At 30.8% G+C, this 27940-nt stretch overlaps 1 protein-coding gene across 3 annotated transcripts in view; it reads left to right on the top strand.

Moving 5' to 3' along the window:
• The window catches only part of Pkc53E (Protein C kinase 53E), a 64545-nt gene that overhangs the window by 14122 nt on the left and 22483 nt on the right, over positions 1-27940 (top strand). For 2 of the 3 annotated variants that reach the window (XM_018550544.1, XM_018550543.1), the window contains exons 2-3: positions 21929-21960; positions 22054-22136. In XM_018550544.1, coding sequence (XP_018406046.1) covers positions 21929-21960; positions 22054-22136 — 115 coding nt within the window. Of the gene's footprint in view, positions 1-21928; positions 21961-22053; positions 22137-27940 lie in introns of those variants that run through there. The other variant, XM_018550545.1, reaches the window with a different exon arrangement.

Here is a 27940-nt window from a genome sequence, read left to right as displayed (position 1 = left end):
ATGCTTCCGACTACTTTGCTTGATTCCATTTTGAGAATTCCATAACTTGTGATATTCGCGACCCTATCGCCCTCCCCCTTCTTTTTCTCACTCTTTCAAATCAGTTCCCGGATCTATATTACGAAATTCTTTTGCCGATCAGTTACAGAATCGAGGCTATCTATTCCTTTTAATATCAACTTTGGAATTCTATTCGTTATTTTCGTTAGCGAAGAGTGGAATAATGGAAAAAAATGCGAGGCGAATTTTTCGCGTTTTTTATTGAATTTACAATTTACTCTTCACGTCTCCCCGTTCTCTTTCTCTCTGTCAGTCCCTTTGTTTGCTTTCGCCGACACGGACATACACATAACAGCCATTTTACCATGGCGTGTCACAAGGACTGCTTTGTGGTGAGGTTATAAGGGAGAGAAGAAAGAGGGTAGTAGCGAATCGATAAAAATCAAGGGTTAGAGGAAGGCCGCTCCGGACGAGAGAAAGAGCGGCCGAACTCGGGATGAAAATAGCTGGTCAAACTCCGACTTTTGTGGCACTTGTACAATACGGTATTGTATATCGTAGTACGCGGCCTCATCATTCGCTAGTATTATTGGCCGCAAAAGAGGAACACAAAATATTTCAAAAGATTCACATTCAATTTCTATTAAATAATCATCAGGTATACAATAATAAGGAAATGAATATTTTATATGATTATACCTAAAAATGACTATAAATTTAATATTTAAGTTGTAACACTGTATAGCTATTGTAGTAATAATAATTATTGCTACAGTCATTTTTGGTTGCCAACTCTGCATGTAGTTATTATTACTAATATTATAAGACTAATAATTATATATATAACACATGTAATATCATATATATAACACATGTAATTATAGATACAAATATTCTCTCACAGTGAATAGTCTCAATCTGTAAACCGACACCGAATTCTTAGATACATTTCATTTCGATTTAAATAAACTGTATAACTAGAGCTATTTTTCGTATCTTATTTAGAAAATTTATCAAAGGACATAAATTTTTAATGTATAATATGTATTTGAATCAATAACAAATCGTCGCTCTTTTTATTTTTAACATCAATTTGAATCTTACAGTGCCTTGTGTTTACTTTCATCTGTTATTATGTGTTTATTTTCATTTGTTATTGTGTTAAACAATATTAATTTAAAATCATAGTTTTGACAATAAAAAATCATTTAGTAATAGTTTTGTTACGAAATATGACTACGCTTTAACTGACTTCTTTCTGTTTTGTCTTGCCTTTTTGCCGAGTTAAACCCATCACACACAAAATGACATAAACTGCAGTATAGTATAAGACCGTTGGATCAATTAACATTTTATTGTATGTGAATCAATGTCTTTATGGAGGATGTTTATTGGTCCAGCGGTCGTATTCTGTTGTTTATTTCATTTTATGTGTGATGTATTTCACAAAGTAAGATTTTTTATATAAAGAAAAAGGGCCGATTGTTTTATCTTTAAAAAAACTATGTGATAATTTACCTATTAGAAACTGATAAAAAGGAGTAAAAGTATAAGACAATGAGGTAAAGTTTATCGAAAGCTGGAACAATCCCCAGTCTAATAATTTGTTTTTACTTGTAAGTTCCATTCTGCTATTAAAGATATTTTATAAGAATATTTTAATTCCTATATGTTTAATCATAAATATTAAAAAATATGTTTAATCAAAGAATAATAATGCCTATAAGATCCAAACACCGGATGTAATTTCAGTCTTACTATTTTACGCAATGTTCTTCAATATCCATGGATCTTCCATTATATTATAGTACTTTTATCGTTGGAAGTGGTTCAAGATCGAGATCGAGATTTCTTTATATCGTTTTATAGATTACATTTTATTTTACTTTACTTCATTTTGCGACATGAAATTCGCAGAATTGCAATTTTGTAAAATTTACGATTTAATTCGAAAGTTTATGTTTAGAATATTTGTGGTAGGATACAGGATTTACGAATTTTTCAGTGATAGTTTATCGCGAAATATTTACAAATTAAATTTGAAGCATAAAAAATATCTTGAAAATGTTTTTAATAACACGAATTTAATTTCTATTTATTTCATTACTTCGTTGTTGCACAATATTTTTGTGAAAATTGCTTTACTTCGCAAAATCTGTGCGAAGAACATTTTCATAATATTTTTCCGATCGCTCCGCTTCGCAATACTATGTGATTTCCAATTTCGCAATTCTATTCCGAGTGTTGACAGAAATCGCAATGTTGAAATTTGTATAACAGTATAATCTGAAAAATATAAACTGAAAATCATAACATATTTGAAAAATATAAACTGATATGCAAATAAAGTAGTTGCAAAGTTTTTACTGTTATCGCAAATTTTGATAATATCACTAAATCTATCTCGCAGTTAAAGTTAAAGCTCGCATTCACACACGCTCACGTCCTCTAACCAAGTCCAATTTTGATAATATCAATTATATAAATTTTATTCATGAAATTTGCGTTATATATTTGATGATAAATTTAAAATTATGAATTTATAAATAAAAAGTCGCACGTTAATATTTTAATGCCATACTATGTTTTAATGCTATACCAAAGACAATTTTTATACGTATTATTTTTGTAAAAAGAATTGAATAGACTTTCAATACAAAAAACTATTTGTTGTATATACATTATTATTTTTATTATTATAAAATTTTATTTGTACCTATAATACAATATGCGTAGCAACTTTATGATTATTATCCAATAGAGTATAGATAAAAAATAACGAATCATAATCCTCTGAAAGATACACGTCTTTCAAAAATTAAGATACAAAAATGTTTTGTTCCTGTTATTTTACTTGTAAAAAAATCTCTATAATAGTCTTTAAATAATAAATAATTCATGAATCAGAATTTTATGAATCGAAGTTTCATAAATTAAAGATTATTCATGAACCACAAATTTTGATATTTAAATACAAATTGACGAGTAATCAGAAAATTATAATTATTTATCAAATAATAATTGATTATAAATATTGATCTCTCTCTCTTTCAATTTATTATTTATTTAAAAAATTATACTTTCTTTTAGCGCTATTTTTGTTGTTAGATATATGAATGGCACGTTCGTGAAAAATTCTTTTTCTTTCATGAATATGATTTCATTCCTTTCGGGAAGACACGGTTTCTCTCCATTTTCCAATATTCTACTTCAGTTTTCGCAGGAACTTTTAAGAATTATCGCAGTAATATTTCACAATGTCATGTCTAAAGCACTGGAATTTTTCCATTGACTGTTATTGACAACGGAGAACTCGTGCCTAACTAAAATATTAATGAAAAACGAAATCACTGATCGAGTTTCGAAATCCTTTCTCCACTGATCGACGATTCTTGATATTTCTAGATCATCATTGATTATCATCAAGGATCGTTTGTGTCGGCTTGTCGTATCGATACAAGAATACTCGTAGCCGATAGTGCGACAAGAAAAAAAATTGAACCGCTGGAGTAGTGGATCATGTTAAATTGATGCAAAAATAATGTCTGTTTTATATTTTTCTAATTTGATTAAAGTGACAATTATTGATTGATCAAAAATGATTGATTAATTAGTTCCTGTGCAATCTCTTCAATAGTTTTTAATAGATTTGCTTCAATAATTGCCTTTATGGTCGATGACTACAAACCATTTCTGACCCTTTTCATTTTCTAGACTATAATTTCTATTATGAAATTTTTGAAATTATCATTATTTTCCTAGCCAAATGTTTCATTGATTCTTGTTTCTGTTGTTTTCAAACTTAGTTTGAATTTGTATTAAAAAAATTCAGAATTGCTTTTTTTTCATATTTAATAATAATTTTAATAATTGATAAAATTAACATTGAAAACCAAATTACTAGCACAATTAATATAGTGAAATCTGCGCTTGAAAATACAACATAAACACAATCGAACATATCCTTATTGTGGAATAAAACCCCCAAAGTTTGAAACAATAAAAACAGACATTCAAACCGATTAAAATCAGAACATACCATAACAATCAAGCTAGATCTCGGATGCTTATATATGATATAATTGCGTCTGAATTTATATGTATATTATGTATGTAGATTTTTAATTGCGCGCCGAAATTTGTTCAGACTTGAAACGCAGCACTAATAAACCACCGCAGTAACGTCGCAAATTAAATTAATTAACAATTTAACAATTTTTTTATGTTCTTTGCGCATCTTTAAATCGAACTTAACGATGTTGAATGACATATTAAAATCTGTAAATAATTAATTTTTCATTGCGAAAAACAGACATTATTTTTGCATCAACTTTATAAGCACGATCTCTCCTCTATAATATATTATCGACGAGCCCTTTTTCGACAGATCAGGAATTTCCTGGTCCGACTATGTGGCTGTTGTCGTCGATCAAACAAATTAGACATACGATGCGCACATCGAGATCAATGTATCAATCGTTCTAGAGTTCCTGATAGGTTTCATCAATAGTTATACTGTTGATTTAGGCCAAAAATTTTAAAAAATAAAAATATGCGGTGCTAACTTCGCGTGGCACCGCAAGATTTGAAAAAGCCAATTTTTATGATGGAATTTCACAGTACTCGAAGAGTATTAACGAGTACTCCTCGTTTAATATGTTTAAATAATTTTTTAATTTTTCCGCTGGCACTGCACGATAAGAGTATAATGCCTCTAAACAGCCAGTATTCGCGTCGAAACCTGCATATTTCTTCGGAACTATTGTAGTACTGTCGGAAAAAGTCGAAAAGTCGGCCAGTACTGGCCGTTTAGCGGCACTTTACTCTTGACGTGCGGTGCTAGCGGAAAAATTAAAAAATTATTTAAACATATTAAACGGGCATACTCGGGTCGACACCTGCATATTTCTTTGGAACTATTGTAGTACTGTAGGAAAAAGTCGAAAAGTCGGCCAGTACTGGCTGTTTAGGGGTACTTTACTCTTGACGTGCGGTGCCAGCGCGCGGATCGAAAAATTGTTTAAACATATTAAAAAGGTGGGTAGCGTCACTAAAACCGATCAGGAACTGTAGTACTCTTCGAGTACTACAAAATGGCGCAAAAAAAAATAATTTTTTTGAAAGTTGAGGTGGGAGCTCTTTTTTTAAAAATTTATTTAAAAATATTTAATGGCCGGTACTATTCTTATAATCGATCAGGAACTGTAGTACTCTTCGAGTACTGTGAGATTCCGTCATAAAAATCGGCTTTTTCAAATCTTGCGGTGCCACGCGAAGTTAGTACCGCATATTTTTATTTTTAAAAATTTTTGGCCTAAAAATCAACAGTACTATTGATTAAACCTATCAGGAACTCTAGAACTATTGCGGGTGCAAGCAGTACTGTTATTAAAATTTCCGATTTTTAAAGTTGAGGTGCTAACTTCACAGAGACCATTTCTTCGGCGTAACTTCGTAAAAAGATCGCTCTTCAGTCCTTTCAATCAATCTTTGGCCGGCAGATGAGATTTATTGACGACATAAGCGTTGCGTGAAACGAAGTTTCTTTGGTGAACGACGGCAGATTCTTATCAGTCGCCTTTCACGCACAGTTGACTTTAATTTCGAGGACAACTTGAATCCCATAACAATTAAATGATAATTAAATTTCTTTATAGATATGATGGCTATTTAATTAGTATTAATAAAGTCAGGAGAGAAAATGAGAAAATTTTATAATTAATCCATTTAAAGAAATAAAGCTTCTTATCTGTATTTCTACATGGCTGTGTGAATGACGGAAAAATTGATATCTTACAGTTACAATCTGAATTGAGGAATATATTTATAATGTGTGTATGGCTTTTTTTTTTTGTAGATTTATAAATATGTACTAAATAAGAAATTAGATTTTACATAAAGCATTCTTTTATAAAATTTCTTATTGTTTATCAAAATATATAATACAAATGTAATAATCTTAAAAAACTACAAATCGTAAATGTGAATATAAGAGATATAATTGAACATACATTGCTAAATTCAGAATCGAATCTAGAGCATACTTATTCTTTGTAATCTATTATTGACTTGAGATTTCCTGGACTTCGTGTGAATCATGAGTTTTCAATAAAAGTAATAAAAGTGGAAATTATTTCTTTAAATAATTTCACAATACTTGTTAAATAGTGTTTTTATAACTTGCTTATTGACTTTTAAGCTTGTTTCTTTAGACATTTTTATATCAAAAGTGATAACAACGATTTCTTTTCTTTCTTTGCCGAGTTTAAACGCGACTCTATTTTTTTTATTCGCGCGACATAAATTTTATCGTCGCAACGAATCGACAACCGCTTTCTTCCTTGTGGAGACGAATAAAAGGTGAATGCCGGATTCTGAAAAGCGCATCCGTTGGGCAACCAGCACCGCGTGAAAGGTTAATCGCGAAAAATCGAAGTTTCTTGTATGAGTTCCTTGCTTTCTTTCGGTCTGCACGATGCAAGTGTGCGCAAGCTATCACGATTGAAAAGATGTAACTCTCTTCCCAACGTCATGTTAGGGATGTTATTTTATCGGGAAGAGAATTACGCAGGGTAGAGCCGGACAAAATTGTTCTTCTATGACCTAAATTACATCCTCACGGGAAGTTTCTCGCATGATTTAGGATTAGCTCTGTTAAACAAATTTTCAACAACTCGATCACCGCTGAGTAAATACAATCTGTCGCTATGCAAATATATGTATAGGTGTCCAAAAAAAAATTTGTGTGTAATCCAATATGGCACAGTAATAATGTTTTAAAAAAACGTATTAAAAATATACATTGAACGTTTTATACACATATTCATACAACAGATAAATGTTGAATATACATCTCAGATCTCTCATTGAATTGCAACAATGCAAAATGTAAATTCAACGTTGAAAAGACATTGCTGAAACATTCAATGTCTGTGGAATTACAATATCTTACAGTAGAAGGAACATTCAACACATTTAGTTAATATTATATGCATATAATATTATATACAAATAATAGGCACTCGAATTAATTTTTACATAAAATTAAACGAAATAATACTCTCACAATACGTTTCGTTTACTTTTATCTTGGAGCTCTCTAAAGTCACCTTTGAGAAATCATTCTGTTAGAATACAGATGAAGAATCTCTTGAATACAGATGAAGAAGCTGGTGCCTTTTATTCTATCTTGGAGCTATATTCTCAAAAAATATCACGTACGAAAATATAATATATATGTTACGTACATTATAGATTTTCCTAGTATTTTCGTATATAATATTTTTAGAGAATAAGGCTATATGGTTTTTCACTTACGAGAAGTATGGACTCCGTCGCATTTGGTGGCGTGTATTGCTCCCAAGAGAATAACTCCAGTGAAGAATTTAGTTTAAATAATACAAGTTGGAGTTAACTTGTTGGAGATTTATTTAATTTAAAATATTAGTATTATTTACTATTAATATATTATAAAGAAATATTATTAACAAATTAAGTTATATGTTATAAATATAATTTAATTTATGACAATATATGAATTCGATTCTAGTTAGTAATATTTTTATTTTCAAGGAACAAATTCTCCTATTGGAGATATCGGACGTCATATGTCGGCTATCATATATAGGTACACATAGTGTAAATCTAGCATATTACGGATCAAACATATATATATGTATATATAAGGACACATTGCATTTCACGGATAATACACATAATATCATTTTATCCTTCTTGTTCACCAGATATCAAAGATGAATAAAATGATACATCATGTGCATCACGCATGAAATAAAACACGTCCAAAAAACATAAATCGAATTTGTGGTAAAGCCGGTGTACAGTGTCAACACTACGTTGCGAATGTAGATCAAATATCATCAGATCTGGATTGCATATCACAAACATAATAGGTACAGATTACCTATTTTACAATCTGGTTGTTCACAATCTGGATGTTTAACTACTTTAATCAGATTGGCTGGTCAATGATTTGCAGTTTGCAATCCAATTCATTACAATAGACAATAATAGTAGGTTTACTCTTCCAATTTTGAGGCTACTCAATGTTCTTGCACATGCGCGAATTACATAGCTACCGACATAGCGACAATATTTGCCAATCAGTTTCTGTCCAAATAAAATCATCATTTATACTACGATCTAGTATTTGGATTTAGTTTAGTTCAAATAATTGGATCGAGAAAACTAACCAATCGATAACTTCACTAACTTCGCTCTTGTACATTGCCCACATACAATAACATGGCTGATGGCATGGGTGATCCTCAAGATTAAAAGTGTCGACACAGAGTGAATTTACTGTTCTTACCTATACTTACTTATGTGTCCATGTCTACAATAAGCCTACATTAAGCCTGTATTACACTATGCATTGAAGATTGAAGATTACGAATCGGAGCAAATTAGAATTCATTGAGAGCGAAAACAATTAAAATTAAAATTATCTGATTAGTCGAATTTTAATCTCTTTCAGAATTAAGAATTACAAGCCAAAGAAAATAAACGCGAATTTTGTTGTCAAATGCATATTGATATGGATCAATTAGATGCAGGGAATGGAAGTAACTCGTTACTTGTAACGAAATTACAGTTACAAGTTACTTTTTTGGTAACTTTACTGGTAACTGCGTTACTTTTTTTTTTTGGTAACTGTAACGGTAACGAGTTATATTTTTTGGATAACGGTAACGAAATTTACAGTTACTTTTGTCGTTACTTTGCACACGGTTCGATTGGATACACGCCATTAATAGCGCTTATCAATAAGACTTGAAAGCCCTTAGGCATTCGGCCGTCATGATTCAGTAATTATTTTACACTTCTATCTTCTATGTAATGCATAGGACATACAAATATTTCAGTTTGTTGCATATTTTACAGGTTTTAGAATTACAAAATTGTATTTTAAAAAAATTAAAAAATAAATTAATTAAAAGTAAAAAATGAGAAGGGCTACGAACCCAAAAGCGAAACAGTTTATTTCCAATAAGACGATAACAATAAGTGTCGAAACGTCGTTTGTTTTTATCTTGTTTTTATCCATGTTATTGTTCTAATATATATATTTATACATTTAATTACATTGTCATCGTTGTTCTTATCGGAAATAAACTGTTTCATTTTTGGCTCGTAACCCTTCTCATTTTACTTTAATTTAATTTATTATTTGAGCCATAGTCTACATTGTTTTTTTTTTTTTTTTAATAAAACTATATGTTTGTCAGTGTTACATATAAAAAAAAATACAAAAAATGCAAAAGTACATTTTTAGATTGATTTTAAAAAAGTCACGGAAAAGTAACGAAAAGTTATTTTTCGAGTAATGGTAACTGTAACGAGTTACTTTTAAAAAGCGATAACTGTAACGGTAACTCGTTACATTTTTTACTCGGTAACGAGAGTAACTGTAACTAGTTACTTTTAAAAAGTAACTTTCCATTCCCTGATTAGATGCATAAATTTTTCCAACTGTTCATCTTCTTTAAAATATATTTTGAAACTTTACAAATTCGCAATATCAATTCTTATTGGACCGCTAAATTTCAAATCGAATGAGATGCAATGCAACAGCGGTCTAAGCTGGATCACGGGTGCTTCTAAATAATTGCGTGTGAATTTATATATTATACGTATGTAATTCTTGAACGCAACACTAATTAACTACTGCAGTAATATCGCGAGTTAAATTGACTAACAATTTAACGATTATTGATGCTGTTTACGCATCAATATTTTAATAATGTCAAATAACCTATTGAAAACTGTAAATAATCAATTTTTTATCTTTACAAATTTGTACTTCATAAACTGCGTGTTGTGCAAGAAATTAGAAGAGGGAAATAAATTCCTGTCGCGCACGTTTGTGAATTTTACCGGATGTTTCTTGTATCCCTTTTTAGGAAGCTTGAGATTAATCACATCCGAAATTCCCCAATTTATAGCGTATACTCACAGGGACAGGAAGTTGGATAACAGTAGTACTTTAAACATTACGACGTGTATTCCTCGAGATAGATCGTTTCTCTTCATTCTCGACGGTCCGACGCGACAGTGCAATGGTAACGATAAACGATGAAACATTCGCTGCGTTTGATACACGTCGCAATGAAGAAGTGGAGGCACGCTTTTATGCTTATGCACAAACTAAGTGCAACGACGACCGGCCATCTCGTCGTTCCACTCGCGTTTCATTCGCGAGCGACTGTTGTGTAACAACGCGCAAAATTTATTCGCGCGCCGTTTTATTCATGAGAAACGCTGCGGCTCTCTCAAGCGAAGAAGAAAAACGGCTGGGATACTCATTTGTTATAATATCGCGTGACATACAAAATGCATTGTATTACATCTTTAGGAGTCATTTTCTTTCTCTCTCTTTTTCTCTCTCTCTATTCCCGCTTTCCCCTTATCACCGCGTATTTACTCGTATTCAGAATTACTGAATATCAGGACACGGATTCTCGTAATCCCGGCCATGCCTCAGTAATTTGTGAGAATTCGTATGGCTCCCACCACTTCGCTTGACGATATGTATATGCCGTCTGCTGGTTGCCACCGGATTTCCTTCTGTGCTGTATAACGGGGGTGGAATGATGCGATGTACCTCAGGATGCACTCGAGGCTTCTGCCTCCCGCATTCGAGAATTTCCAATCCCTCTATCCGGGTTTCCGCCTCTTTGTATGAATATATATATCTTACGTTGTACGACGGGCCGCCCTCGGACGTGTATCGCGATATCTATTTTTGGAACAAAGAAGTCAAATCTCGTTTATGTGGGTATAATTTATTAGCCGTATTTGAATTCATAAGTATGAATAATATCGAGTCAAGGTAATTCAATAATAAGACCTCTGGCAATGATAAAAAAACAAATCTACACTGGAAAAAAAGTCTAGTTGAATTGAAGAATCTAGTTAATTGAAATTCTGGTTGAAAATGAACAAATCAGAATTTTCTGGTTAACTCTGTTACATTTTAATTGAAATGACCAGAATTCTGATTGATATGATGGTTTATTTTCAACCAAAATTTTTCTTGGTGTATAAACAGGGTATATCTTAAAATGAAATAAAGTTACAAAGAATTTGTTTAAAATTATTAACTTTTAAAACGTTATAATAATTACATAATTACATAAAATTTCAGTTTTGATATGAAATTTATTACATATGTATTTTTAAAACAATTATTTATGAATTGTCAGGAGAATTAAAAGAATTATAAAAAATATAAATTATTTTAATATAAAAAATACGATTTATATTTTTTTAAATAAATATATATTTTTTAATTATGCTTCCCCGACGCTTTGTAAATAATTGTTTTTGAAATAAATAAAAAACTTGTAAAAGTATTGGTAAAACCATTTCTAAGATTATATGCACATCGTTTCGTAAAACACAATTTACACTGAATATTAATAACTGAATATTAAAAAGTAAATAAATATCTTTGGAATTCCTCCCACACACACATACATTATTTTATTTTTACTACAAAACATGGAATCAGTTTTCTAAAATTGTAATGTTAAAATATTTGGATTTTAGAAAGCTGATTCATTGTTCTACATGAAAATAACAACCTTGAGCGTCACGTAGACAAGAGCGCTCTTTAGTTAGTTTTAACCAGCTCTCCTACTTATCAGGCACAATTTGTTAAAGGAAAAAGTTGTTTGTTTTAACATAAAGTATCACATTTTATACTTCGTATGCAAGAACATAAGAAATATGCCGGTGATCTTTCAGTCTACCCACACAACTACCCCACTTGATTAAATTCTCATTAAGACTCGACTCATATTTATCTTCTCCTTTCAGTGGAAACCAAAATATCGTCGTTAGATGGTTCTGTTAAAATTATGCTTGAAGTATACAACGTATAATATTAAAAATGTACAATTAAGAAATTTGTTTTATGATTTTTACTTTTAACAATTCCAACTTCATTATAAAAAAAATTCATAAAAAATAATCTCAAAGTTCAGCAAAATGTCGAAGATTGAAAAATCTATTTTATTTTGCCAAAATATTTCTTTGATCAAAAAAGATCTCCGTACTTTTCTATACGATCGCAAGTATCAAAAAGCTTTGAAGAGAGAGATTCGGTTAAGCTGTTTGCTATTTTGAATCCCTTACGAATCTCATGATTCAAAATGCGACGGCTCGGTTTTAAAATTTATTCTTCGAGAACCTATTATTATTTATTTTGCTGTGAAATTTTTTTTCATAAATATTCATTTTTATTTTTGATTCGATAGACAAATCTCATTTGCTCTAATTTATCCAAAGTGTTCGTGGTAATTAATTTTGTTACTATGTAGAAAATGACATGCATTGATCATGATCGATATGAACGTCCACGTGTTGGCGGAAGGCCAGCGAACTGCCTGTTGAACTCCCCTTCTGTCAGAAATTTCACTCAACCATTCATTGTTTTCGTGACTCGGAAGACAGCGCGCGAGTTGCCTGAATCGCGATATTTATATCATCCAACGAAGGCCAACGCTTATTTCCCGCTTCACCTCGCTGCTACCGTGGCTCTTACCGGCGGCCCGCGATATCGGCGTTCCGAGTTTACGCTGTATTATTTTCTACAATACATGGCTACGTCGTGACACTACACAATGCGAACGATAAATACGCGATAAGACGTATAAGTCGGTGAAATATATTTGTTACAGTGTGTTTTAATGTAATTAAATCGTGTACATAAATCGAGTGCAACCGCAATGTGCAATGTATATTTAGGTCTAACATAAATCTAATGTAACTATATATGTACATATTATTATTGCATACCCAAATACTAGCTGATAGTCAAATTAATTTTTATATACACGGAAAACATAATTTTCTGTGAAAGATTTTTTTCAAAGTATATCTGATACTTTTAATATGCAACTGGGTCACTTTGTGTCTGCAACACTCTATGTAATAGCTAAATATAACTTGAGCGTTTTACTGATAATCACTCTTTCTCTTCTCTTTCTCCCTCTTTTTTCTTCTCTTTTTCTGTATAAAGTTCTTTTAAAACTATAACATTAAATATAATACAAATAAACAATAATTTTAATAGATTCCGCCATTCGATGTGCGGAACAGATGTGAGGAAAAGCGCTTATTTTCCAGAACTGTCATCGCGCGTAGTCGGTAATCAGTTTCTTATTGCCATCTTCATTAACCGCACTTCGCTATCTCTTTATCAAGATCCATAGTATCAACGAAAAGCGAAACTCGGCACAAAGTTCCATTAATTGGAATACAGCTTCGCTGGTTTTCTCTCTTATTTTAACTTGTCTTTGTTTTTGAGGATTGTTCTCGAATGTCAAAGAGGTGCATTTATAGTAGTGCCTTTAATTACACGGAACTTAAGTTTCAAAAATGAATATAAAATAAATTTGTAAATTATGCCTTATGCACTTTTTTTATTTTTGATGGTGTCATCAAATCAACAATAAGAATAAATATTTTCAATATTTAAAAGAGAAAGAGAAAGAGAGAAAAAAGAATTTTAATTATAATAAAAGGGGTGGCTAATATAATCACATGCTGCCAAATTTAATAATTTAAAATTCTAAAATATTTTCTATAATATCAAAAATTAATATTATTAAAAATTTCTCGAACGCTTTTTACCCTATTTCTATTTAAATTTATAACTTTGTATTTTTTGTAAAAATTATAAAAATTCTAAAGGAAAAAGGGAAATTTTTTAATGTCGGCAAAAAAATTTGTTGTTTTTTTATAATTCTTTATGTAATATAGGGGAGAGTAGTCTAAATCGGACCTATTTGCAGTTTTTGTTCTCTATAAGGCGTAAATAAAGTTCGATCATAAAACTAATGGTGCCGTTCGAAAGATCATTTAATTTCTTTCATTTTTGTTTCAGACCATTTTGAACTATTAGTTCCAAATCGGACCTCTCCTATTTTTATGGTCCGATTTAGAACATTCTCTCCTATTCATTCTTTTCAATCAAGAGATAGTGATTTTTTAAATTACGACTATGTAACTTATGTTTGTAACAGTACTCTTAAATTATTGAAAGAATTGATTTACAATCGTTGGTTTATTTTCTTTGCAGTAATAGAATAAGAGCAATTTTTTTTCATAATCGTGGGATCGCTACATCTCTATTTTCTCTCTTTATCCTCTATTTCATCGTATATCCAACGGCGAGAAATGGGTATCCGGATAATTGCTGAGAGTTATATCTGGCGAGCAGCCAAACTCTGCCTACGTACTGTCTACTAGGCGTTTTAATCTACCATGTACATTTGAGATGAGAATATGAGATATAGCGACGTTTAGATTATACTGTGAATTATAATACATTGTCACAAGATATATAAAAGAATAATATTATAATACTATAACATGAATAAAAGGTATTTTAGTTTTTATAGAAATTACATATAATCTTATTGCCACTAATATAACAACAGTAATAACATGCGTAGCGTATACTACACACATACCATATATCTTGTGTTTAATAAGTAAATCTAAAAAATAATACATTTCAAAAATATACAATTTGAACTACGATCCATTTAATGCTCCGAATGTTTCAAAGTGTTTGATTGATCAATCTTCGAAATATTCATAGAGCTGAATGGATTGTACCTTTAAAAAATAGAATACTAAAAGTACAAATGGATTAATTGAGGAAAATAAAATTTTGTCATTTTTATCGTACGGGTCTATTTCTTTATAAAATAAAAATATAATTTTTAATCATTTTCTATGTTTTTATGATAAGTTATATTACATATACAAAGAAAGTTTAATAATATCACTATTGATTAACGAGAACAAGAGATTAATAGATTCTTAATTTCAATTATTTATACAAGAAGTCAATATTTTTATTTTTGTGTCATTGGAATACATTACGAATATAAAAAACTAAGCTGATAGAAATGCGGTCACGGCTATTAATTTTGACGTAAAATTAGCATAGATTAATAGATAAGTATTTAAAAAAAAAAAGAGAGCTCTTTATAACCTTAGACAGATGGTCGTGAGGTCGTTTAACTGTTAGTGGTCCAATGTTGATGTGAGATTTATTTATTCTAGAGCGGAAAGTACTCTGTCTAGCATAGAGAGAGAGAGAGAGAGTGCTCTCGTTGGCAATTCGTCGTCAACAAACCGTCTGTCGACGTAAATGGTTCTTTTTATATCGGACCCTCATCACACTACGTGTCATTAACGATGTCATTAATAAATGTCCATGAATAATCGCGTTTGCGATGTGGAATGTGGGCCGAAATAAATCGTGCGTGCAGTGAATTTTATATAGGAATTCTGCATTCATCGTGGCTATTGTTGCATCGCAAGTGTACCCAATTGCGATTCACGATAGATTTCATCTATAATATATTTTACACGATTGTATCGACTCATTTCCCTAAACGATTTGTAATATCCAATTCATCTGTTGAAATCGAGGTTAAAATGGTAGATTGAAAATTTGTGAAACCCGTCTATTTTCAGGCTATTTCGTAAAATAGCTTTTTGAAATGAAAAAACGTATTTGTTTAAAATTAGCTTTCTTAAGTGCAAAGAAATAGCAGTCGTAAAATTTTTCGTAATTTAGTTTCGAATGCTATAAAAAAAGAAAAATACATCTTCTATATATAGGTAAGTTACTGTGTTTTTATCACGACTAAATAAACATAATTTTTCTAACAACGAGCTGAAGTTAACTTAAAAGTAAATCTGTCTACAAATAAAAATTAAAAAGCAGAAGTTATAAAACTTGATCAATAAAATTGAATCAATTTTATTGATCAAGTTTTATAACTTCTGCTTTTTAATTTTTATTTGTAGACAGATTTACTTTTAAGTTAACTTCAGCTCGTTGTTAGAAAAATTATGTTTATTTAGTCGTGATAAAAATTTAGTCGTTAAAAAAATTTTATTGAAATGTTTGTAATACATCAAAATCAGCTCACCGCGTAGGTAATACTGATCTCATTTCTACTGACATTGACCAAAGATGCTTCATGTGTTGAAACGTTATTGTATGACCCAGAGTGAATTTTTTCCGGGTGATTCGATCGATTCGTTGTCCATTTCCCGTGATTTCTCGATTGATTTCCTCTTGGCGATTCGACTGCTCTCCACGTTCATTTCCCGCGAGTCGTAACTTTTTCTTTGGGGAAAAGCTACCATATCTAAATTATCAGCAACTAGTGAAAGTATTGTGTTTATTTAGACAATAAATAAATAAATAAATAAATAAGGGCTATTGAGCCGAGCTGTGTGTGTTTTTTACTACTAAATATGTAGAAAAACATATTGATATTGAACAATCAAGAATGACAAATATTTGAATTTTTAATATATAGTTTTCGGTGTTACAACAAGTATAAAATTATAAAAATGTCCATGAAAATAACGATTTTTTAAGTTATGCATTTATTGTTATTTGATTCAAATGTTATGTTTATATTTTAAAACAGATGCATAAATAATTCATGGGTTATTTGTGATTGTTTAATTTAATTTTTCTGATTTTTTATTATCCAGAGAAATTCGAAAGATCATAACCTTTTCATTGAACTACGCCTCTTTTCGTTTTTTTTTCTGAATACGATTTTGCGTGCATTTGTGTGGTACGATAAACAGTCATTTCCGCATTATGCCATCTTTGCATTCCGGTCTAAAGTTCATAGTAATGTAGGCTAATTACAGATTTGTTATATTTGTTGCGTAATCTCTATTTTTCTCATTTCGCTATTGTACATTAATGCTTTCATTTCATCGCGGACAGTCCCGGTAAAGAAACTCCGTAATCCATAACCCTTTATCTTGCATGGCTTCCTACCTTTTGCCGTACATGTTCTACCCTTAACCCTTGACGCCGTGATGCCTTTTTGTTGTGTTCCCGTTGTACGGCGTGCGTCATCGATGCCGTCCGTTGTTAAGTATTTTTTATTTTTGATATACGCGCGCGCGCATCATCGTAACTTGCCGACGTGATAGCTATCAACGATATAAAACGACCTAATGCTTTAAGTGATGAAAAAAAAGAAAGTTTATGCATTTTATTTTATATTTCAGTAAAATGTTTTGCTTAAACAGAGAAAAAACGCAATAACTAATATTTTCTTGAAATATAAAATGAGAAATTAAAGAATTTAAAATTTTTTTTTATATGAAGATCTTATATCAAGAAGTATAAATTGTTAATAAATTTATCTGTATGTTTGAGTATTATGCGTAATTAATTGCACTTGTAATAATAGAGAAAAAACAAATAATTAATGATTATTTCAACAATAACATCTTTAGGTTCTTTATATGTCGTCGTTTTATGTCGAATGAAATATTAATGTTCAAGTGTAAAATGTGTAAACAGTTTTTTAAAAAAGTGGAAAGAGGTGCCACGTGCACGCGTCAGATGTAAGTTTCGAGATTCGCACACGTTTAAAAAATTATGTATTTTCTTTCAAAGGTACTAATGCAAAAAATATGAAGAAATCTCGCGTACGATTATTAGTTTATGAAGCACTTCTTTTTTTTTTTTTAATTGGTTATATTCATATAATTTGGCTCGATCCAAGATACGATTTAATTGAGAGGTTAGCGATGACCAACCGTCGAAATGATCGGTGCGAGTACTCAATGGAACCTTGAAATATTGATTTGCTCATTGAAGCTGATTTAATCGGCAATCCAGCATAGAGTCCTCATCCGTTAGAGTTCATAAACACCGATCGGCGTTGAAATGCACTTTTATCCACAGCTGGAAACGAGCACTTTTTTTCTCGTGGATACATTATGTAACATTTTTGATAATATTGCATAATTAAATATAGCGGCATAACATTATCCAAGATTAAACGCTTATAAGATGAAGCATCGAATCGTAAATGTGTCGCTTGTGTTTAATGTATACGTTAGATAAGGATAACAAGTTAGACAATGCGTATTTTGCAAAGCGACAGGGGATTTATAATCGAGATTAATGAGACAAGATGTGGATATAAGCTGCGTAAAATACGTTCATAATCACAACATGAAAACAAAAACGACGTTTCCTTTATGCTTCACCCGCTAGAAAAAAAAGCTCCATAAAAATTTAATCAATTTAATTCCATAAAAGAAATTGTGTCCAACAGTGAAGATTGTGGATATTCCAAAGCAACAAGTATACATGGATATGAAAAATGCAGCTGCTTGAAAAAGGATCGTTTTATTAACGTTGGTAACATTCTAACCAATTTGATTTATCACATTCGCCGTGTCCACTCGTCGCTTGATCAAATATTTTCAAATAGCAATTCATTCACGTAATTAAAGGCTTCTAGTTAAATGGACAAACGGGCGATATTCTCCTAACTGTTAATTGTATCCGTATGTGCACGGAACGATCGCATGCAAGCGAGGAATTGAGTAAATAACGAACACGTAATAATTCACAATTTATGAATGTAAGAGTGTGAATTTAATATAAATTTTGCGTCACGGAACATATTCGGTCGTTCGAATTTCGTGCGCACTTCGCGGATGGCTTGAGGGTTAACTAACTCCGATTAGTAACGTGATTTTATTACATCGCTGTTCCAATTATAACGTATGTAATAACGACGAGAAAGAACATCAATGAACTCTGATGACGTGCACATGTGTAAAGACTATTTTATTATTTCTTTATTAATGGATTAATTTTGAGTAACTCTATATATAACGTCAAATGAACAAATTTATAATTCATCAGGAAATTTTGTTCACAATTAAATCATAGGAATTTTATTCACATCACAAATTGCGTTTGATATTAAGAATTGATATTAAAAATAAATTCGTTAATTTAGTTGATGATGAGAATTTAATTAATAACATTATTAAGTCGCGCGCGTATACTTTAATATACTATAATATACTATTCGCTGTTGAAATATAGTCACGTTGTAATCCGTCCATACATAGAGCTTCTTATGCGAGAAATTGAACTTGGAGAGACTAGGTGACTATAGCGCGTCTACTTGATACTGTAAATATTTATACGCATTGTAAAGCGTGTGCCATTAGGATCGTGTATCGCTGTTGCAGAACATACGTACCGTACAGATGGTACGAAGTTAACATTGCGCGATCCGAAATAAACTTATACATTACCTACTTACAAATTTATAATAGCTGAAAAGCACGCGATTATAGTGAAATACTATTATAATAAATATTTAATAATAATATATAATATAATAGTAACAAATTCTTGCAACGATTTATTGAAATCCAGCTAAACGATAATATCGTATTTTTACGTGAATATATTGAAATTGTAATATTTTTTTTGATGTACTGTAAATAATTTTATAAATAAAAAACTTTATAAAATTTTATATAATTCATTACTAGCCTTGGCACAAAAAATTTTGAAGTTTTTTTAAACATAAAAATAATTTTAAAAAACGTGATATCTACAAATATACAAATATTTTTTACTGGCCAATTTTTTCAATTATTATTCACGTTCAACTCCAAAATGACTTATTCTTCTGTGCCCCGATAGGTTAAAAATAAATATATACTTACATTGAATCATGAGATTAAGGAAGAAAATGAAATTTCGAACGAACATCGAATAATCAGGAGGAATTGAGAGGAACGTAAAGTGCTATTAAAATTCCGTTTTCCGCATGATTGGATAAAAACTCTTTTTATACAAAGTTTGAATCGTGATTGTTGAGTCTCATGAAAAAAATGTGTTCTTTTAGCACCGAGAAATCATGAAACTTAATATAGCCTACCTTGAAGAATATAGAAAGAGAGAGAGAGAGAGAGAATGTGTGTGTGTGTCTTTAGACGATGAAATCATTTCGAGAAGCCCAAGTTTTGCCATAAGAATTAATCGATGGCTATTATCATCTATATATAGAGGCTTCATCTTGCATTAACGTAGATTAGGGTAGCTAACATATAGGACGAAGAGAGGCATTCGTGAACCTTTCCTTACCACTTATCTCTGCTTTATTGTTCGTTCCAGACACTTCGACGCACGGTGAATGAGCTATTAAATTTTAGAAGAGCTTAACTCTTAATAACCGTATTTACGTGAAAGGATGCCCGCGCTAATTAACGAGCCCAATGGTAGAGACAGAAATAGATTACTTACATTACTACGTGATATAAATATTAATATTGCAAAAGCTCTGCAGTCGATTAATGTTAAAATAATCAAAGGGTTCAACTGAAAAAGAAAAAATTATAAGAAACTATATAAATTATATAAAGCATGATTAATATTATATATTACACAACTAGATCATTTTATTTACTATAAAATAATTTTCTGGATATTAAATTTTGTTTTTTAATAGTGTAAAATTGCAATTCTCTTGCTTTTTCTTTCTTTCATAATTTTTTTTCTTATAAAGTTGACGAAATTTAGATTTTAGAACAAAATTTGTACAATTAATATTTATGTTCTTTTCACTCTGTTACTAATGATATATTTAAATTTACATCTTTGTATAGTTTACGTAAATAATATGTGTCAATTTTATTTTATTTATCGAAAAAATGGGAATTTCAAAATTGTCATGAAATGCAAATATAATCCGTAACTGATTGGTATACAACCACTCATAATCTTGTTACTATGCACGATGCTATAAGTATCGCGTTACGTATTAGCAACTGCACTTAATTTGAGCCACTTGGGTGACGTTAAAATTATTTTGGCAAAGTTGACGACGATTACGCGAACTCTTCCTTGGGACATAAATCGCTCGTGCAATTACTGTTCCACCGAGAATTCGCGAAAGGAAAATTACATTGTGCTCTACAGCTATAATGTGTCAAATTTCGTCTCATAATATTGAGTGTAATATCTATTTTAGTTTTTATTAGTACCGATCTTAAAACTTTATAAATATACTTATTTGCTTTATTACGCTTTTGAGGCTTTTAATTATTAGTACCGATCTTAAAACTTTATAAATATACTTATTTGCTTTATTACGCTTTTGAGGCTTTCAAGGGTATTTTTTTCGATTATACCAGAAGGTTTGCGGGTTATCGCCGTGTCTTTCTTCATTATTAATACTTCAAATTAATACTTCAAATTAATTATTTGCTTTATTATATTTAATTGATGTGTCAAATTGATTATATTATACATATACATGTATTATATGCTTGAGCTAAGATGAGATTTGCGATTTTTTACTGAATCCAAAATTGAAAGCTGATGGATTCAAAAGGGAAAATATTTCTGAATATTAAAAAAAATATGAGACATTCAAATATTTACATGGATACAGTGAAACTTTTAAGAAAAAGTATAACATTTAGATCGTATATTTTAATCTAATTATAAGTATATTTCTCTTCTTTTCGTTCAAATAGTGTTAGAAAAATACAATAATAGTGTTCTAATACTTTCATGAGATTATACGTTTACTAACATATTGATTGCTTATTGACATTTTGATTGACATTTGAGAGTACATTAAGAACTACTTTTTCAAATAATTGGCTTATCTATTTTTATCTATATTTATTTATCAACTTATTTCTGGGTTTTGCGAGTAAATTAGAATCCATAATCTGGAATAATAAATGTCCAAAAAAATGTTACAATGATACGTGTATATATATACTATTATATTATACTAGGCTGTACTATATGTATATGGCTATAATTAATTAACTTGCTTTAATAAACTCTTATTATGCGATAATGCTATTTCTAAGATAAATTTTTTAAGTTGTGGTAACATATTTTAGTTTATTTGATTTATAAGTGGTATCTATAAAACTTTCAGATATTTTTTATTTACATTCGTAAATATGAATTGTGTATGATATATGTGTTGCCTATGACTAATTTTTTTACTTATGCGAGATATCCATTAAATTAATGAGTTTATCTCGTTTGTTGTTGCAGGGGCTTTGGAAAACAGGGATATCAGTGCCAAGGTAAGAAGATCAGACCGATATTTTATCGGTTCCACTATTTGTCCAAGGTGTTCTTGAGAAGAAAAACTAGGAACCGTTTCGCTTGTGTTTCAGTCTGTAGTTTCGTCGTTCATAAACGATGTCACGAATACGTGACCTTCACATGTCCGGGAGCTGACAAAGGAGCTGACTCGGACGTGAGTACTGATGTTACATTTAATGCCGAATACTCTCTTCTTTTCACATCTTTCTTAACGCGCAGACTGTCTTGTCTTTTCTTCCTTTTGTCCTCAGCCAAGATTTCTCTTTCACAGCTTTCAATGAGTGTGATTTTTTGAATATAAATTTCATGTAAAATACATTTCCTCTAAAAATTTAATTTTCATAGATTTAACGAATATAAAATGCACCATATATGGAATTTAAGAACAGCGAATCTAATATCTATAATAATGATAAATTATTTGTTATAAATGTATTATAATTTTTTTATATTTAATTTCTTTTCTTTTATTAACTTTGTTTTATGAAAAAATTTTCTTTTTGAATATAATACTAAATCTTCACCTCGACAGTGCTGGGTCTTTTAAAGCACAGCTAATTTTTTTATTATGAATTTTAAGAAGATAAAAGCGCGAGATTTGGTATTACCTCTTAAAAAATTTTTGGTATAATAATGTTGAAATTGTATACAAGAATTCAGTTATTTGTTTTGTTACAAAGACGAATAAAAATTATGTCTGTATATTTAAGCACTGTTACATTTGTAAAAAGTAAGTAAAATACAACTTGGCTTCTATTATGATAAAAACTTGTTAAAAGTGTCATAATCTTTTTTTTTATAGTTTCATAATCTTTTTTATAATCCGAAATAATAAAAAGGTTTGCTGTGATCTGAACGATTTAGGTTGTAGATTATGATCAAAAATTTTACATTATCGGTAAAAGATTAACACCTCAGGTAAGTCCAAAATCGAGACACAAATGTCTTTTAGACGTCTGTAAGATGTTTTATGGCTCGTTTTTGGACATACGTGTTGTTTTAGACGCGTTGAATTGAAAAAAACGAAAATTTAAATGAAGTTTTTCTTAATAATATAAAAAAAATCTTTCAATTATATGTTTCCTCTATTTTTCTGAGTTTTTGAATTTTTGAATGCAATATTAATTTGTCTTTTTATACAAAAGCTGTTTTGGTTAAATTTTATATTATTGCACTACAACGAGAGTCCGAGGACGAGTCAAAACGTCAGAAGTATAACAAAAGTCTCTTTGTACCAGAAATAGGTCACTGAGAGTAGCTTGAGGGTTGGTCAAACTGGTCAGGAGAGTCAAATAACTGTTTGACATGTCAGCTTTTAAAGCTTCGTACCTCGAGTAGACACGTAGCTTATCATCGCAGTTCTTTGAGCTCTCAGAAAGTTGAGTGTTTCGTAAAAAGGGTACACGTTCAATGATAATACACTAAATATTAATAAAGGAAAGTCACTAAAGATATTTCCTACTTAAGATGTCGCAGATTAAATTTGCCTTTTGTAAATAATAGAAAATCAAAATCGCACACCAATGTTTTAATATCTTTATAAAATATTACAATCTGACAATAAATGTGTAACAAAGCTTTTCCTTGACATAGAGATTTAATACTTTTTTTTATAACGAAATTATGATAAAATAATAAAGTGTAACATAATTGTTAATTATAATATAATTATGTTACCATAACATAATTATTGTGAAAAAATAGAAATGATAATCCGCCGCTAAAAGAGCTACTATTTATTAAAAGAATAGCGCGGACAATAAAACTGAATTTTTCAATATTCTGTTTGATACTCTCACCACCCATTGTTTTTTTCTTAATTCTTGATTCAATTACAGTCATAATTTCTATTAAAACGTTATCAATTCTATAAAGTAGTTAATGTTGACGAAATACTAAAATTCTTTTTATATATTATAACCCTTGAACTACATTCGAGAGCGACAGTAATAAAATAAAGAAAAAAAGAAATGCGCGCGCGAGTACATGACGGTGGAATTTTCATTACATTAGTTTGAACCACAAAAGAGAGTCAAGTTCCGTGTTTGAACGTGGGAGAATGAGGTAAGTACATGACGGCGTTTCACAAGCGTGGCGTTCAACTGAGTGTGCACTAATTGGCTGCTGCACAGTCGCTGCTAAACGCGTGTGAAACTGTCTCATCCTCGTAAGGTGCTAAAGGGTTGGGGATGGGTGGCAGTACGTATAATCAATATCGAGGTCATTTTCGAAGGCTGCGATAAATCGCCGTCACCTTGTAAATGGATAATAATAACGTATACATAACGCGCGTCAGTAATTCGTTCAGTCAATTTGCCCATAAGAAGGTAGCCTTTATTAATCAGACGTGTATTAGAAGAAGCGAACTAATTAGGTTACAAAATCACTAGAGTAGAGTCCTTTGAAAATTGCAACGTTGCAGATATTCACATCATCATTTGCTAGAAAAATTTACCTTGTTAGGTAGTACACTTGTTTAAGTTATAAAGAGAGAACTCGTCCTCGGAATTATGATAATTAATACATAATTGATAATTGCACAAAGATATAAAATTATAGAGACATAATATATATTTTGATAGATGATGGGGGTAACAAAAGATTGTGAATCTAACAATAAAAAAATATATTTTTAATTAGGTGATTTGCTGCAGGTTTTAAATATTGCATTCCTTCCTTTCTGACTTTTTATTTATTTTTGTTTACTACGTTTGAATGAAATTTTTAGTATCTATTAATAAACATTTCAGCTTTCTCCTTTATTTGTTGATAAAAAGAGAACGATTAGTTCATTACAACTTTTGTGTTGGTATAAAAATTTTCAGTGTCAAGAAGATAAAAATTTCAAGATATAAGTATTATATGTAGCACCGTTCGGTAAGCTGTCTTCGAATTTCTTTACTGCCGAGATACGGAAAGTAATGTTTCTGTAAGAGCACAGTTTATCGCACTGGGTAGCCGTTGTATCCTTTTCATCTCTTAGCTGATGAGACTTAGCGTTGTTTAAAAAAAAAGCAACAAGTTAACGAGATCAGAACACCAAGAGATAAGAGGATAATGAAACAAGAGGATCCTTGGCTAGGGTAAAAAGAAGGGAATGAGAGAAACAACCGGTATCCGGGGGCTAAAAAGCTTCTTTCATATTTGTCTCGCACCGTGCTCACTGCCTATTGGCCTAAGCCACCGCGTCCTTTTGCGCTTCATTTAACCACGCTTGTAAGTCTGCGCAACGATTATCAAAACAACCAAATATATACATACAAGCGAATAATACGTCGGGTAATATTGTTTCCGATGTATTCGTCTGGGAGGGTAAAACGTTTCCGGCTCGAAACAATTTCCCCTCGTAAAAACAGAGTTACTTCTTCTCCGCCATTCAACCACTCAGGAAACCGATAAAACTTCCATGATGGTAAAATATACCTTTCTTCTTTGATCGAATAAATATGAGTAACGTGGGATACGTTGTATCCTCATCACAGGCTCGACCTTAACCTCTATAGTTATTTTAGCTTTGCAACGCCAAAGTTTAATCGAGAACATTAATATTAGAAAAAAGTAAACTTTAAATTGTTTGTGTTAACACAGGATTAAACACACCCCACGTTTCTCCCCTACAGTTAAGAACGTTAACCTGGGATGGTATTCTGGATGTTGTCATTTACTCCAGATAATGTAACTTTTAAAGATGATATCAAGGAAGATTTTGATATTCGAGTCGTAAACGTTTTCCCTTTGTCGCGTTAGGAAAAAGTTTTACTTATCTTTGGGAACTTTCAATGAACAAATCGAGAGTCCCCGCTATTTCCTTTTGATCCTGGGCGCTGACTTCTTGTCCTTCCTTCTACGCTTCTACGCTTCAAAGGTAATCCTTTCCACGCCTATTGATCCGCGCGAATATCGGCGATCGTGGATTTCCCCATATAAGGCGCATAATGCATTTTCATTGTTGGACACAAGCTGCGACAAAGGAGAAAAGCGCGCGCATGTGAGCGAGCGTGGATAGCTTCTTTTTCTTTATTCTTTCTATATAAGTCACACAGTAAACGTAGGAATAGAACCTGCGAAGATTTTTACAATATACATATATATATATATATGTAATATCAGCTTTATTAAATAGTATAGTGCACTAACGTTTCACGATATGTCATATTACCTTGTGAATCTATCGCAATACACACATTTGAATCGAACCTTTAAAACCGAATCTTCATTTAAGAGAAAGAGATTTTAATTTTTTATGAATTATTTTCACACAATTGTAGGTAGTTAAAAATTTTTTTAGTACACTGCTTGGATGAGAGGCAACTTCGAAAATTTGACTATCGAAATTATTGATATTTATATTATTATTATATCTTATGTAATATTTTTGACGTTAAATTATTTATAATGTTTATTTATTTTAATTAAGAAGTAAGAGTCATACGGTCTGAGCTAGATTTTAGAGCTTAAATAATTCGGTGAATTTTATATACAATCTTGCACACGGAAACCACAATTTATTTACAATTTTCAAGACTGAATATTGATTTCGGCGCGCAGTTAGCAGGCTTGAATATATGTATCTAGCATTCTCATTAAATTATTTAAGCACTAAACTCATACCGTATAAAGCTTTTATTTCTCAATTGAGTATTTATATTACAGTCTTAAAGATACTTTGTTTAATATTATCTATTTATTGAATATGATTCATTATTCCATTATAATAAAGAATACATCAAATTACGTAAAAAATGGATATTTATCAATTTTATATTCATATACGTTATAATTTCAATTATATTCATGACGTTATAATTTGTTTCTTAGTCTTCTTATTTTTCTTAAAAATGAAAATAAGAATAGATAATATATGCGATCAAGCCGAGATTTTATTTAAGATACCTCGTTACGTGAAAGTAATTTTTTATGCAAACATAGCTGTCACAATTGACGATTGAACATTTATCAACCTCCGCTTTGCGTTTCTGTTGAGAACGGTGACATCACTCTCCGTATGATAGTGCTTCGACTGGACAGCCGCGTAATTTCTAATAGCAAGGTTACTAATAATGAACTACTGAGGAACGGACTAATCGAGTTTGCGCCTCGACCGGTGAAACTTCTCGCCTGGCGAAGCGGAAGCACCCGGTTTCCGTGGTGGCCAGAAGCACCGGAAGGCTTAATGCACTGGTTGCATGCCAGATTTGCGACAACCGCCAAACCCCACGAAACTTCCTGTGCGAGCTTGTTCCGATTTCCGATCCTATTCTCGAACATTATTTAGGAAATAGCGGTAGTAACCGGCTTCAGAAAGTTATGAGAATACTGTTGTAGACTGTGTTTAATCAGAACGCTGTTTTTTAAATCCTGTTTGAATTTTTCGAAAAACACTGTCGATGATTTAAATGTCAACCTGACATTCGACCGTTTAACATAACAACACCAACTAAGGAAATCAAAGAAACATGTTCAATCGCTAAGCTTTAAAGAGCTTACAGATATTTCTAAAGTAGTACTTTGTTTTTAAGCAAAACTAAACTAGATTAGTAAACTTTTTTTTATTGGAAAATTTTTAAAGCTTGAGTAAGTTTAATGAACTTTGAAAAACTAATCTTTTCAATTTGAAGAATGATGCTTTGTTTTATTAAAGTTTGTTTTAACGTAGTTACACACTTAATCTTTCGATTTCGAAGAACATTTCTTATTTTAATTGACTTAAACATTTAAGTATGCAGTAACAATGATTGATGCGTGAGCACTATATTTAAAGGATGTGGTTTTATGCAAAAATCAATTATAAATAGTTTTTTAAATAAAATTTTGAAAATTATAAAAATTTTTATATATTAAGTAGAAAATAGATCAGTAAGAGTAAAAATTCTATTTTTTTTTGGTCGAAGCGAATCTTGGTGTTGATGTTCGTATGTAAATTTTTAAATATATTTTTCATTTTTATAAACAGTATAA

Source organism: Cyphomyrmex costatus, unplaced genomic scaffold (assembly GCF_001594065.2).
Source record: "Cyphomyrmex costatus isolate MS0001 unplaced genomic scaffold, Ccosl1.0 scaffold123, whole genome shotgun sequence".
In the NCBI taxonomy this organism is placed as follows: Eukaryota; Metazoa; Arthropoda; class Insecta; order Hymenoptera; family Formicidae; genus Cyphomyrmex; species Cyphomyrmex costatus.
The sequence above is the reverse complement of the archived record's forward strand: the minus strand, read 5'-3'. Positions and strand labels throughout refer to the sequence as shown.